Source organism: Alligator sinensis, unplaced genomic scaffold, assembly GCF_000455745.1.
Source record: "Alligator sinensis unplaced genomic scaffold, ASM45574v1 scaffold1207_1, whole genome shotgun sequence".
In the NCBI taxonomy this organism is placed as follows: Eukaryota; Metazoa; Chordata; order Crocodylia; family Alligatoridae; genus Alligator; species Alligator sinensis.
In genome coordinates this window covers 551,591-566,821 of record NW_005842867.1, presented here as the reverse complement: position 1 = coordinate 566,821, position 15,231 = coordinate 551,591, and the positions used below count along the sequence as shown (strand labels likewise).

Genomic DNA, 15,231 nt, shown 5'->3' with positions numbered 1-15,231 from the left:
GCGCGGGGCGCCGAGCCCGAGTTCACGGGCGCCCAGCTCAAGGCCGCGCTGCGGGACCCGCAGGCCGCACCCAGGGGTGAGCCTGAGGCTGGGGCTGGTCTTGGGGTCGGGGCTGGGACCAGGGTTTGAATGACAGGGGAGCTGGGGAGGCTGAGGCCCCCCTCCAAGAGATGAGAACCCAAGGTTTGAAAATCGTAACCTGGGGAGGGGGTCTCCGATGGGATTGCTCCTTCCAGTGACCCGGTTTAATTTTTTTTGCAGACACCCCCAAGAGTCAAAGTGTCATTCAAATCCCAGTTTGGGGCTGGGCTGACAAGCGCCCGTGAGACACCCTGCTCCTTGGGGTCCGGTGTCGGGCACAGACCCACATCCTCCAACCCCTGTGCAGCTCTGCCCACTGCATTCCCCCTGGCTGGCCCAGGCTGTCAAGTGCTTCTGCCTTCTCTGCTAGCGCCTGGAGCAGGCCAGGGCTCCCTTTTCCTGGTGGCATCTTTAGGAGAGGCTAAGATCAAGCGTGAGGGCATCTGAGTCCCAAGACTTCTGGGCTTGGGCTTGCACGTAGGTTGCCTACCAATAGATTTGGGAGCATCTGAAGTCCCAGGGTGAGCAGTCTGGGATGGAGGATACTTGCCGGTTGTAGCGCCACATGTGGTGTTTGGAACAATTGAGTTCAACTGCTCAACTGATACAAATTTTTGGAATGATTAAGTTCATCTCAATTAATAGGATTTGGAACTGATTTGACCTGGAACACAAAATATATTTAATATAAAAAATCTGCAGGAGATGCTGCAGACAGGCACCCATTACTGTTGCTTTTGCACAGAGCACAAATGCTTGGCGGCCCCTCTTTACAGCATCAGGGTTGCCCTGGGTTTGGGGTGCAGTGGTGTAGTTGGATTAGGCTGGCAGCATTTGTTTGGCTCATGCCAAAGGAAAGGGGTGAAAACCTTTGCATGTCATGCAGGTGGATGAGCTGAAAATGATATGAAGTAAAAGCGTGTGGGGAGTAGATGTACCTGCAGGCAGCTTCTGTCCTCTGTCCAGATGTCTTTTGTAGAGAACAAGTTGTTTGTATTGTCTGTTTGTAGCTTTCCTTATTTTATTATTGTAGACTAGAAATCCTGTGCATATCATGAGAGATGAATTTAAAGCAAGAAAGAAAAAAATTTTAACAGTTCTAGGATATGTCTAAGGTGCTTTGGATGTTGACTTTCCCATGCTGCATTAAAAAGGCTTCTCCTATGGGCTGTGACCTATAATATTGAAACTGTGATAAGAGTAGCATCTAATTTATGGAGAGTATATTTCTGATAAAGCTTTCTGTTTCAGGTCTGGAAACTTTCATTTCCATAGCTAAAACGCTACCTTCTGCTGATGTATATGATGTTGTGGAGGGATACATAAAAATTTCTGTGGAGTGTGCTGAAATTTTCAAACTTCTAGATGGCGAAAGAAAGCCTGAAAGCGAAGTAAGTTGTCAATGTGGATCATATTTGTAATGGATAGTAAAGTGTGCAGGGATGCTTAATTTATAAAGAAATGAATACAAGTGTAAATAGAGACTAAAAAGTCCTTTTGAAATCTGATTAGCTGACAAGTTGGTTTACTGGGCAGTGTCCTTTTAACTTTGCTGCAAAATTAAAGGTATCTGGCAAAAGCTTATGTGTGGTTAACTTCATGTACTATGAATAGTTGTAGTGAAGTCCCACTCTTCAGGATCTTTATGTCAAAATAAGTATTTATAAAACGGGCCAGTTAAAGTGTTTGCTTAAATAAAAAACATCCAATGTAAAGTGAATTTTTTAGATACTGTTAAGTATTCAGTATGTGCACCTTGTAGTGCTAAGACCCAGAAGTTAAAATCTGACATTAGTTTTACACTGAGCTGAGAGGTAAATAAACAGTGACCCACGGATTAATTTTTAAAATTCTCCTGCTGCTAATTATTTAACATATTAATTTAAGTAAAGTTTGCTTTAAGTGGAGAGTTCATTTTAGTTTCAGGTATACATTGTCTTAACTATACAGTAGCAAAACTGTTTCTACAATGGTTCTTGACCTAGCAAAGGCATGCTGAGTGGATATTCTCCTACTTGTTGATGTTACTGAGATTGGCATGTGTATACCACCCCCTTAATGCAGTACGGTTGTTTGTGGGCACAGAGTTTAATCTGTGCGGAACTCTGTGCAGGATGGGAAGTGTGCAACTAACTCAGATGGCTGCTTCCCTTTTACTTCACTGTGGATTTAGCAGCACTGAATTGCTTCATTTTAGCATCTGGGAGTAAGTAGAGGTGTTGCCCTTATTTGACATGCAGAGAGGTGATGGCTGGTTGCTAGTTACCTCTACAGTGTTGAATAGGGTCCTTCCTTTTAGCACGTTATATCAGTGTTAAGAACCTGGCGGAGAAACTTTTATTTTCATATTTGGAAGCTTTTCCTCTTGTTGCACAGCTTGTCTTTTATGATACCACATGTTTTAATCTTCTCTGCTGTATTTGCCTGTACAGGGATATCTGGGAAAGTAATTAAAACAATGTTTCAAAATATTTCTGAACTTTGCAGATGCTGTTAATTTTTCAAGCGTTGGAAGCCATCTTATTGAGAACAGCAAGCGACCTCTCCCATTTTTCTGTCGTGGGGGTGAACATAGTAAAGAAGTTGATTAATAGCTATATGAGATTAATCTATGCTGCTTTATATTCTGAAAGTCACAGGTGAGTCTACTGCATATTGGAGAAATAATCTTGGGTGATGGAAAGACCGTTATACATACATACATACTCAGTTTGATCTGCTCTGAGAAGTTCTCCTGATTTGAAAGGGGTTACTTAGATCGTGTAATTTTAAGCACAAGGGATAGTCTTTTCAGGGTGTAATGTTGCACTTGATTTTAGCCGAGGTTGTAATTTTCCTTTCCTTGGTTTTATGTGCTGTGGGGATCCCAGCTACATCATTTGTGATATGAAGCCCAGTTTAGGTGCCAGGGATAGGCAGAGATCTTTTTATTACTCCCAGAAGCTGAGTAGAATGGTATGGTAATGACAAAAAATGTTGTGTTTGATTGCTCCTTTCCCTCTTCTTTTCAGGAAATATTTCACATTTATAATAGAATTTTCCACCAGCCCAACTTTTCTTCAGCACTATTTCCTGCCTCTTAAAAGTGGAGATTTGTTTGATTGGGTTTATTTCTAACCCGGGCCCTGTTTCTCATGCTTTCTCCCTGCCCAGTTGTTGAGGTTGGGTGGGTGGTTATTGCTCTACATCCCGGATGCCATTCAGATTTAGAACTTGCCAGTTCAGGGACCCTGTTGGTGGCAGTCAGGCCCTGAGGATGTCTGTGAGAGTCCACATTTATTACAAGTCCTTGAAGTAATTTCATTATCTATTTTGTCCTTTCACTTTCTTTCACCATTTTTTTATTATCTGTAAATTCACAATTCCAAATATCATCTGATTAGGGATTATGCTAGGTGCTGCCCAAATCCAATAGTGAAACCCTGACTATGTATGTCTCTGAGCCTATAGCTAAGTAGAGGAGAGAGAGAGACAAAGGTAGGAAGGAAAGCAAAGCACAGAAAGGACAAGCAATTTGCTTCAGGCTATTGAACTGCTGCAGGATTAGTTAGAGTGCAAGTCATGGTGATGCTCAGGCCTGTGGACCATGCTGTCTTTTTGCCTTCATTTGCACCATTGGGTTAGCATTATTTGTTATTTACTTTGCATAAGCAATCTAGATAACCCATGATAGGTAGGTTAAATAAAATCAAATGAGTAAACCGTTTGATTTCACAGAGTTGTCTACTTAAAAATGACACCAAAGTGTAGTTCTTGGGGTAATCTTTCCAGATTGTGTAGAGGAAGCTGCTTTATTAATTTCAAGGAGGCTATTTTTACTTTCAGGAGCAAAATTGGACACATTGCTAATACATGTTTCATGATTGCCACATCCTTGGACCTTTCCTATGGCCTTTTCAGTAGAGGGATATGGAATGTAATGATTACAGAATAATTTGCTGCTGAATATCATGATTACAGAATAATTTGCTGCTGGGTATTTAGGATGTCTGTCTCAAGCTTAAAGGGCTCATTGTATCATTGGAGTATTCGGTCAGGATCTCTGCCATGGCTGCATTGTCTCCTGAGGTGTATTTTATGAATGATAGCATCCTAATGTTGCAGCTTCAGAGCTTGATCCTGCAGCCCATAAATACAGCATTGCTCACTTGAGGATTGGGATTGGGCCCCCATGGTCCTAATTTTGCTCCCACTGGAATATATGGTTGTAGGACTGGGATCTTCATTCTTAGCGCACAATCTTTTGATCTCGTTCTGGAAAACTGGTGACTGGCCCCTTGGTATGTTTATGCATAAGGACTGTGCTCAGTGTGTAAGGCTTGAGAATAAAACATGAATGAAAACTAAGCAAGGGCCTAAGGACTTGATTCAGGGACAAGAACACAAATCTCTTCCTGCAGTCAGATGCAATAGCAATAAGATGAAAAGCTCGTATTAAATAGGAACAAATTAAGGCCTGAATCCTGCAGACATTTATATATGTACTTGACCTTCTCATCCCCAATGTTGTTAACTCTTAAAGTGATGATAGCAACATTAAATGGGTGCAAGTGTTTGCGAAACTGAGACCCTATATGAGAGAGCTTATTTGAAAGTAAAACTGGCTACAGTTCTATATGAATAGTGAAGTCATGTGCTTTTCACTTAAGCTAGTGTCAGGAGGGTTTAGTTTTTAAAGATGCTAGATCCTACATTTGTTCAGCCAGAGATGCAGTAGGACTGGAGTTCAGGTTTGATGTGGTTGTAGCTTTCCTGACTTTGCCTGCTTGTTTACATTGGAATTGACCCTTTTGGAGTTGGTGGAGTTTGTAGGTGGATCAGATTAACATCTGTTAGTGACATGTTAGTTCTCCTCTTACAGTTTTTGCAAAGGTCATTGCTCACAGAGTAACAATTTTTTCCAACTTATTTATGTAGGTTGACTCAAGTATGCTTCACCTTATTATCAGCGATGGTGGCCCAAGGCCCAGATTCAGCAAGGGACGTCTATAGTCATTTTGATTTTAATAATAAATTCTTGCCTGGATTAGTGAAAAAAAGAGACAAGAAGGTAAAGTAAGCAAAGTATCTGTCAGAGTCAAGTGAGCTGCCATGGAATGCCTTTTATTTTACCTTCAGTTCGCTTTTTGTGAGTTTTAAACTAAGCTGTTGGTAAAATCCTTCTGGTGTGTTTTCATCCAGTTACTTGTCCCTGTCTCTTTCTTTCTTTAAACTTATAGTCTCAAACTAAAGCATCTGTGATTCTTTGTAATTGGCACACATGCTGATCTATGTTATTAGGTTTTCCCATTTTTGCTTGAAGGGGAAGCATCAGAGGATCTTTCAAAGTGAATGTTTCTACAGTGGAAATAACAATTTACTCAATATTTCTGAAGGGTTTATGTTACTGCCTTGTAAAACAGAATCAATGGTTTAAAGCACCTTGTTGGAAGAGCTTCTTAGGGTCAGAGGGAGGGAGGGCCAAGAGTGGAAACAGTGTTTCCTTTTCTCCAGAGTGGAATTTTACTCTGGTTTTCCCCCTGAACATAAGCAAGGGCAAACAGAGCCAGTATTGAAAAAGAAGAGCATATATTATGCTAAATATAACAGTGCACATTATCTATACTGTTGTTTTATGTACTGGTGCATTTTATTTCTCAGTCTCATTATGAATAAGTTAGGTGTCAGTTGTGTTCCAGGTTCAATAATACGAGAGAGAAGAGTTAATAAACTCAGTTATTTAAAAGTGCCCTGCAAATAGACTTTTTCCTTAAAAATGGGTTTGTGCTATTTATGGTGTTGAGGGAAAGTGGTTTTAGAAGAAAACATTCTTATATCTCTCTTCTGTCTTGCCACTTGTTTTGTATGTTATATGTTAGGAATGTCAAGTCTGGTGTTCCTTGGTTTTGTTTCAGGCCCAACCTTTGTTAACTTTTATACTTTAATTGAAGGGCTTGGGTGTTACTCAAAAGATTCTTTTGACCATGTGATGTGAGAGTAGAGAGTATTATTAACAAAATGAGTTTGAAATAATAACTGAAGTTTCTTCCCCTTCTCAGTTGTTTATCACTTGTGATGATGTTCTTTCATTAACCAACTTTAGGTTTTAGTGTGAAAAGAGATTAGAGATTAGAGATTTTGAAATGCATCTTCCTCTTCTGGGTGGAATTAAGCAATTGTGTTCCAGAATCACAATTCAGATTGGTCCGATTCTGTGGTTGGTCAAGGGGTTTGGCTCTTCCCATCTTGTCCAGCAGCATCTTTCTAATTTCAGTCATTAGTTCATTTCATGAAGCAGGGAGGTGTCTCAAGTACCACTTTGGTAGTTCAGTGATATACAGTGAACAGAACAGGATGAGACCACCAAAGAGGTTATCTCTAGCTTAGTCCACTCATTCATAATCAATAAATTAGCAAACCAGCCAATCTTCCATGGCATAGTCAAGCTTAAAAGCCTGTGTTCTGGCTACCTTGTGAAGTTTTTCAAACAATGGCTTTGTTAATAGAAAAAACTAATATATATGTTTATATATAGAAAATGTGTCTCTACAATTTCTTTACTGCATATTTTATAAAGATAACTTGTTTCTGCTTTATTTTGCATTCCTGTGGAATATTTATGCTAAATATGTTTTTTAATTTTCTTTAAGGGGAGATATGATGTCCGAATGGCCTATATTCAATTTGCTCTCTCCTTTTTAATTGTTGGTGACAACACGATTCTAGTACAAGTGCTAGAGTTAAAAGGTACTTCACAGTTATTGTCTTTCTTAACAAAACCTCTTTTAAAGATGATGATTAAAAATGTGAACCAGTTAAGCTGCATTAACAAGCAGACAGGACATTTGTAATCAAAATTATTTTTTTTAAAAGTGGAATTTCCAAACATCGTAACACTTTTGGCTGTTCTGGCTAAAAATAATGTTGATCATATTGGTTATGCTGACTTCAAAGAGATTAAAGAATTAATAGGAAGCACTGGATGGCTCAGGGTAAATAAGCATATAGTATCTTCAAAGTCACAAAAGTCAGAGGATGTAGGAGATTGCATGGTTTTAAAACTTGTTCTTAATAGAGCAATATTGGATGTTCTGCCTATTTTTTAAGTAATATATTTAAAAATTTGTAAGATCCAGTCTTGGGATGTAGTGAAGTTTATCTCTCTGCAGAAGGTGTGTGCGCCCTTTGACTGCAGTTTCCCTAGTTCAGAGGGCTGTTGGAAGTTCTTTGCATCTTGTCAAGCTTTTATTGAGGTGCTGTAGAGAGGAAAGGGTGTCCACACTGCCCCGGCATACAATAATTGATAGAGGAGAAGCCAGGACTTCTAGATCATGAAAAAATTATGCATACACTTGACATTACACACTATAGTCTTGATCCAGTTTCCATTGAAATTAAGGGGAAGACTCTCTTGACTTTTAGTGGGTTTTGGATCAGGTCCCATAATAGTCTCATGAAATTCATCATTTGGAAATCCTTCAGGAGTGGCATTGTTATTTACTATAGTGACAGTGCCCAGCACAGTAGGACCTCAGCTTAGTAGAAGTCTCTCAGTGCTAATGTCAATATTAAATAAAAACAGAGTCAAATAATCAGCTTATTAGTCTCATAGTAGGTATTGCACATTACCTGTATCTACATTACCTGTTCATCACTGAAGCAATTATTGTTCAAGCTATTACTGACGTTGTTGTTTACCTTGAAATCCAGGAAAGATGAGTAGCATAATATTGAAGACAGGCAAATGGAAATTTCCAGAAATTACTGTCAGATTAAAATGCTGTGTATCTTCAGGAAATTACTTTTAACATTTGAAATATGTTCTTAGATTTCATTCCAGATATTTTTCGTACTGGATTAAAGGAAGATAAAGTTTCTACAATCAATCTTTTAGTTTCCACATTGAGAACCAAGGTATGGCATACAATCGCAATGGCTTTGACCCTTACTGTCTACGTCTTTGCAGTGCCTTCTTAAAAATGAAAATACACCTATTTATTGCTTGGGCATTGAGCTCTGGTTAAAGGTTTGGCAGCAGTTGTATTAGTGCAGGGGTTTTCAACCTTTTTAAAGGTTTTCAACCTTCTGAGGGTGTGGGGGGGTGGCAGTAGCCAGACACAATGAGGGGGAGGGGGCTTGCATGGGGTGGTGAATGGCGGCAACAGCAGCTGCATGCAAGCTTGTCCCGCCCCCCCATGTCTGGCCAGGTAGGTGGTGCTTGTGTAGCCCACAGAAGGGAGCTGCTGCTTTCACCACCCCCAGCCCTGCTCCTGGGAGGCGGTGGAGCGGGGTGGTGGGTGGCGCTGCTTCATCCCTGCTGGCGCATACCCTCTAGCCCCTTTCTAAGTACCCCTGGGGTATGCATACTCCCGGTTGGCAACCCCTGTACTAGTGAATGGTTTATCATATCTTTATACTTTGGCTCCAGAGGTATCTCAAGCTTGTCATGTTGTATCTTTTTATGTAGAATTCTGAAAGAAATGAGAAGAGTTGTGGAGTTTTTAAAGCTATTTACTGATCTTTTATAACAACTATTGTGTATACTGCATATCTCATTTACCTCTTGGATAGGTTGGAGCTGTCTTGGTGTCCAGTCCTCGTTAGTTTTGGACTAATCTTGTTCCCTTGGAGGTGAACTGGACTTTTGCCATTGTTCCCAGTGGGAGCAGTGTTTTAATATGTATATAGCACACTGCACTGAGGTGCTCTGCCCTCAGTAAATCTGATGAATTATTACTCATACATTTGAAAATCTAGCTAAAGAACACACTGTTGCATTTTGGAGCAGCAGTTTAGCAAAGCTTAGGGGCTCTGGGGAAAAACCAGGGTCCAGGTAGCTGTTTTTCTGCTCAGCGTTATGTCATTGCAATAAGTCCCCAAGTAAAGACAGAGGCTTGGTAGGGTTCCATAAGATCCCACATTGTTTCCTGGTTAGAGCAAACTTTGTGGGACTGACCTGCTTATATTTGGGACTGTGGCATGGTCTTCTGCTTTTGGGCATCTCTAAGATGAAACTAGTTCATGTGGGACAGGACTTGTAGTGTACACCCACTCGGTGTTTCTAGCACCACTTTCTCTTCAGAATGTATCACTAGTGAACTCCATCAGCTGCTTTAACAGAATTGTTAGTTTCTATTTCACAATAATTTACAAATAATAAATAAAATTACTAAATTTCACAATAATTTACAATAAACTCTTTTCCATTTTTTTCAGGTGGTTCAAAATAGAGTTATCACTAAGACTCAGAAGGTGCGTTTTTTCACTGCTGAAGTGTTGAATCACATCGCTACTCTTTATCGCTGGAATGGGATAACCGATGTCAGCACTGAGGATGTACAGGTTTGGTAACTTCTCTCACAGGCTCTTCTTCATAACACCCTAATCCTTTACCAGTGGCAACGCGTAGGGGGGTTGCATGTGCACCCCCTGACAGGCTGCGCTTCCCGCTCAGGTAACAGGCAGGGGGGCAGGTGGGAGCTCTTGTGCCCTCACTGCAGGCACCGGCCAGGGAGTGGGAAGTGCCATGGCCACTTCTGGGCTGCAGCGGCTGCTTCCTGGCCAGTGCAGTAGGCTGTGAGGGACACCTCCCTCCCCCTACAGTTGCTGACTAGTTGCTGGGAGGGGTATGTGTCCTCCCTGACTAAGGTGGCACCAGTCGCCCATGTCCTTTACCTTTTCCCACGGTCACAAACTGCTAGTATAGCCTTCTGGGACTATAGCCTCATGCTAGTCCTCAAGAGGAGGAAGGGCTCTCTGCCTGAGACTTCTTCCCAGAAAGCAAACTATAAGCCAGGAAACCTCCAAACTGCCAGAAACTTCCAGGGCTTCAATTCTGGAAGAAGTGGTAGCAGGGTAGCCGCTCCTTTATATTTGGCTGAAAGGTGTGGATGGGGACCTACTTCCCTGTTGCTTGCTGGGTACTCTTTTCTGCACCCCAGTTGTGGAAATTCCAGAGCAGATCCTTTGCTCACAGAGAAGCAACATTCAACAAAGGCAAGTGCAAAGTCTTGCACTTAAGACAGATCAGTCCCATACACCAGTACAGGCTGGGGGCTGACTGGCTGGGCAGCAGCTCTGCAGAAATGGGCCTGGGGGTTACAGTGGACAATCAGCTGAATATGAACCAGCAGTGTGTCCTTGTTGCCAAAAAGGCTAATGGCGTACTGGGCTGCATTGGTAGGTGTGTTGCCAGTAGGTCAAGGGAAGTGATTATTCCCCTCTCTTCAGCACTGGTGAGGCCACATCTGGAGTACTGGGTTCAGTTTTAGGCCCCCCACTACAAAAAGGATGTGGACAACTTGGAGGGAGTCTATTAGAGAGTGACAAAAGGGCCATGACTTATGAGAAGAGGGAGCTGGGGGACATGACTTATGAGAAGAGGCTGAGGGAACTGGATTTATTTAGTCTAGAGAAGAGGAGGCTGAGAGGAGACTTAATAGCAGTCTTCAACTACTTGAAGTGGGGTTTGAAAAAGTATGGAGCTAGGCTATTCTCAGTGGTGGCAGATGACAGAACAAAGAGCAACCATCTGAAGTTGCAGCAAGGGAAGTTTAGGTTAGATATCGGGAAGAATTTTCTCACTAGGAGGGTAATAAAACACTGGAACAGGTTACCCAGAGAGGTGGTGGAACCTCCATCCTTGGGGGTTTTCAAAATCTGGCTAGACAGAGCTTTGGCTGGGATGATTTAGTTGGGGCTGGTCCTGCTTTTAGTGGGGGGTAGATGACCTTCTCCCGGCTCCGGCTGACACGTGAAGCTGCCCCAGTTCCCAGGCAAATTGAACCGGGGGATGGGGAATTGAACCAGTTTGATTCTCCAGCCCCTGGTTCAATTCACCTGGGAGTTGGAGCAGCTCGACATGTCACCTGGAGCCTGGCAGCGCTCAGCCTCAGTGGTCCCAGCTCCCAGACAGTGCACAGTGCCCTGCTGAGCCACACTGCACCTGCGCCATGGGGCAGCTGCCACGTGGGTGCCAGGACGGGGTGAGTGGGCGATCCCCGTTGCCGTGCGCTGCACGGAGAGGCTCTACCACCAGCGCCCAGAGGCCCCGATCACTGCTTCTGCAGCTGGGCAGTGTGGGGCTTTTTTTAAAGTGCCGGGTGGCTGGGACTGGGCAGGGGATGGGGCTAAGCAGGGCAGGCATGGGGGCTTCTTCCACGGCTCCCCTCTCCCCAGAGGATCCAAGTCACTGATTCTCTCCGAATCAGCACTGAATCTTCCAAAGCTTATTCGGCCAAATTGATTTGGAACAGTGATCCGAATCTCCGAATCGAATCGCTGTTCTCCGAATCGGTCAAATCCAAATCGAATACTTCCCTATTCACACAGGCCTAGTTCCCAGTCTTTTTAGATCACGGACTGGAAGTGACTGGACCGGCATGCTGCAGAGGAGCAGCAGCAGCCAAACTTTTTTTATACTTAGTCACTTCCAGGCTGCTGGCTGCTTCTGGACTTCTGGTCCGGCAGCCAACCCTCCTGCGGACCGTCAGCCAACCCTTCCTGGGCTCTCTTTCCATTTCAGTTCCCCAGCCCCTGGCTCAGGTAGTGCTGGGCTGTCTTTCCATTTTTTTGCTGCATCTGTAATGGAAATCATACATTTTTTCCTCCCTGCAGAGGTGGTATGTTTAGCACAATGCTAACTATTTGTCTTTCATGTGCTGTATTGAAAATGGTCTATATTCTTGCCAGTGTTTTGCCCAAGAAACCTATCTTTGTTTCCTCTTGATAGGTCCTCTGATTTCTTGTTACTTTTCCTGCAGTGAATCTTAGCTATTAGGCTGAAAAGTGGACATTTCAGATTAATTTTTATGTCTTCATTTTTAATTAAGGATGATATCTGCCAGTATAATCCCTTTGAAGATATCTAGCTTTATACATTACAGATAACAATGAATTAAGCTGACAATTAAAATAATCAATTTTTACAATCCTATGTACTTTATAGGTTACACAAGATCCTGAAGAGGCTGGAAAGGTCATGATAAGAGAACTGGTTCATAATTTCTTAATGGACCTCTGCTGTTCTCTGAAATATGGCATAAATTTCTATGATCCAAGCCTTGGTACATCTGGCAGGTAAGGGATCAAGGTGATGTATTTAAATTCTTTTTTACTGCTCTGCTGAGTTTCCAGCCTTGATGTGATATTTCAAGTAGAGATTGTAGCACATCCTTAGGAGTCCCTTCCTATAAATAATTACTTTCATTGATTAAAAGGGCCTCTTATTTCCAGTTTGAACCTTTACAGAGTCAACTTTCAGCCATTCAATCTCAGTTTGTCTTGGTCTAATAGCTTATAGAGCCTTCCTAGCAATGAGTATTTTTTCTGTCCAAGGTGATGTTAACTTTTGTAGATGGTGATTTTTGTGTGTGTATGTATGTGTACACACTTGTATGCATATAAGTGTGTGAAGACATATACAGTATTTCAAATTATTTCTCTATTGGTTATAAACCGGTCATACATTTTAACACATGCACATTTTAATATACATGAACATGTATGTGTGTACACACATGCACCACCATATACCTGTGCGCACACACGCATGCATGCACGCACACAACTTATGTACCCGATTTATGACCAGTAGGGAATAATTTTAGTTCTTTTGTTTCCATGGAAAGGAGGAAGACTAAGGGCCAATTTATGATTATGAAATTAGCTCAAACTGTCGTCATGCTTTGGCAGTAATTTTTTTTTGTTTGCATCTACAGTTTTTCACTTTGCTTAGATACTTTAGTATAAGCCATTTGCAACTGTATTACAGAATAGATTTTAAAATTAAAACCAGATTTATAAAGAGGTTGTCTTTATATTGGAAAAATATTTTTCTGTGGTCTGCTTATAATATGATGCTATAATTTTAGGTTTTCATGTTTTAGACGGTGATTTGGAATATTTTTTGAACATCTCTGTGGTATTACATTGAGGGTTGCTTCTGTTTTGACTACCGTCTGTCACGCAGAAAACCGTGGGCTATATTGCATTATTAGTTATACCAGCAAAAATCAAGTAATACTGTTATGTCAATGGAGTCATCTTGGGTTTACACCAAGAAAAGTTAAACTAGAAGATAGCTTGATCCCTTGTGTTACAATGTTGTTAATATTTGTGGTATAAAACTAGTGGTATACTTGGAATACTAAAGCATTCTCCCCCCCCAAAATGTTTTCAACAGAGGAGGAAATTTGGTTCTTCTACGCTTCCTGCTGGGTTTAAAAACTGCAACAGAGGATGGGATGGTTGCTGATCTTGTGGTGAACATTCTTAAAGTGTGCCCAGATTTACTGAACAGATACTTTAAGGAAACCCACTATTCTTTTGTTCCCAGGCAAAAGTCAGCTTGGTTAGAAAATATCAAATTACTAAGAAAGGTAAGATGAACTGGAAAAACATGTAAATGACAGCACCATTGAATGCTTGTGACCCTACCAAAGGCCACCAAGAAATTCCATGCTGTGGTAGAAAGTTTACCTGTGGTAGAAAGTCTACCTGTACATACTGGGGGATGTTATGACAATTTCTAATGCTGTCACATGTGTAAAATATTCTGCTTTTGGAATGTCATGCAGTACACAGACCCACTAGGTTGAATAAGATACATTTTAGAATAACTTTGAATTGTAAATCTTAGTCCAGATCCTCAGCTGGCATACACTGACATTGATTTTTGGTAGATTTTGATTGATTTGTACCAGCTGAGGATATGAGAAATATGCACTCTTGTTTCTTGAAAGAAGCAATAGCTTCATTTCAGAAAAGAGAATGGCATAGTTGAGGCTTGTACAGATGTGGTCTGTGTGTATAATGTCTGTTTACAGAGTTTATGGATGTCTCCACCAAAAGACAGCTAGGCACTGCATTTCAAGCAGTACTTTAACATAACAATCAAACTGGATCCAGAGACCCAGCCACAGGGAAATTAGATGGTCGTGATTTAAATGATCTAATCAGGAAGGACTTAATGGTTTTGAAATAACATCATTTACCGTAGGTATGTTAGGAAAGAAGAGCCAGGATATTGTAAAATAGATGTTAAGGACACTAAAGAGGAAAAAAAATAGCATCCTGTTTTTTGTGGATGCTGAGGAAAATTAGCTATGGCTCAGAGCCATGGCTGTTTGGAGAAGCATAGATGTAAAGGAAGAAGGTCATTTGGTAAAAGGCCACTGTTTGAGGAGGAGGCAGTATAAATATTTAGCTAAATTGGGAAAGATGGAATTGGCATTATAATCCGTGGGAAACATCCAAGCGAAGCTTTGGTTTTTAAGACCGAGCAACATGTGGTTAGGGAATCCTTTTGTCCTTTCTGTATACACCTCTGTCTTTGCTTTAGCTTGAAATAGCCGAGTAGCTTATACTAACTATGCCATATAATGAATAGAAAAGGAATAATAGGCAACTTGTCTGCAGGTTTCCAGTGTCATGGAATAAAAAGCTGGTGCAGAACTCTGTAGGATTTACTACTATGCCTTTTTACAATGGGGATGAATAATGACTATGTTTTAAGCAGATATCTTTTGTGTTAGGCCTTTTAAGTGCCCTTCCTTATGTGTGCAGCCTGACTTTTAGTACTATCAGTATTGACCTCTGACAAACAATAGCTCCTGTGTAAGGTGATCTTAGAATTGGCCCCAGCCCCCATGACTATTTCAGTTTGGGATAATTTGTTGTTTTCATTTCAGATCTACGAGGCTCAACCTGAAATTTCCAACTCTTTCAAAACCACAGAGTTTATTCCACTTTCTAAATTGCTTTCAATGGTGATGGTAACAACTCTTCCTGTTGTGTGCAATAAAGCCATGTTCACCCAAGGATTAAATGTAAGAGCATTTAATTATCACAATGATTCCCCCCCCCGCCCCCGATAAACCTTGTTAGTGCCAAGTGTTTGCAACGTGACTGTCCAAGCAGCTTTTGAAACTGATTTATTGTAAGATTTATTGCTGAATGCCTTAATAGTGACCTTAATTCAGCTTGCTCTTAAACCTCACTCTCAGTTTCTTCTACGAACCCCTCACAAATTTGAGGCCTGCAAAAGCTGGAGGGCTGGAATGTCTTTCTTATAGATTCAGTGACACCGCACTTCCTTCTTAATATGCTGGTTTTTAACAAGTATCTTGATACTGATTTTAACTGCACTGTAAACTAGTTTTTGAATGTAAT

At 41.3% G+C, this 15,231-nt stretch overlaps 1 protein-coding gene across 1 annotated transcript in view; it reads left to right on the top strand.

The window, feature by feature from the left end:
- The window catches only part of URB1 (URB1 ribosome biogenesis 1 homolog (S. cerevisiae)), a 76,760-nt gene that overhangs the window by 3,790 nt on the left and 57,739 nt on the right, over positions 1-15,231 (top strand). The window contains exons 2-11 of the mRNA XM_025191883.1: positions 2-76; positions 1,333-1,472; positions 2,569-2,720; positions 4,999-5,131; positions 6,711-6,807; positions 7,889-7,974; positions 9,277-9,402; positions 12,008-12,138; positions 13,244-13,439; positions 14,751-14,888. Coding sequence (XP_025047668.1) covers positions 2-76; positions 1,333-1,472; positions 2,569-2,720; positions 4,999-5,131; positions 6,711-6,807; positions 7,889-7,974; positions 9,277-9,402; positions 12,008-12,138; positions 13,244-13,439; positions 14,751-14,888 — 1,274 coding nt within the window. The remainder of the gene's footprint in view (position 1; positions 77-1,332; positions 1,473-2,568; positions 2,721-4,998; positions 5,132-6,710; positions 6,808-7,888; positions 7,975-9,276; positions 9,403-12,007; positions 12,139-13,243; positions 13,440-14,750; positions 14,889-15,231) is intronic.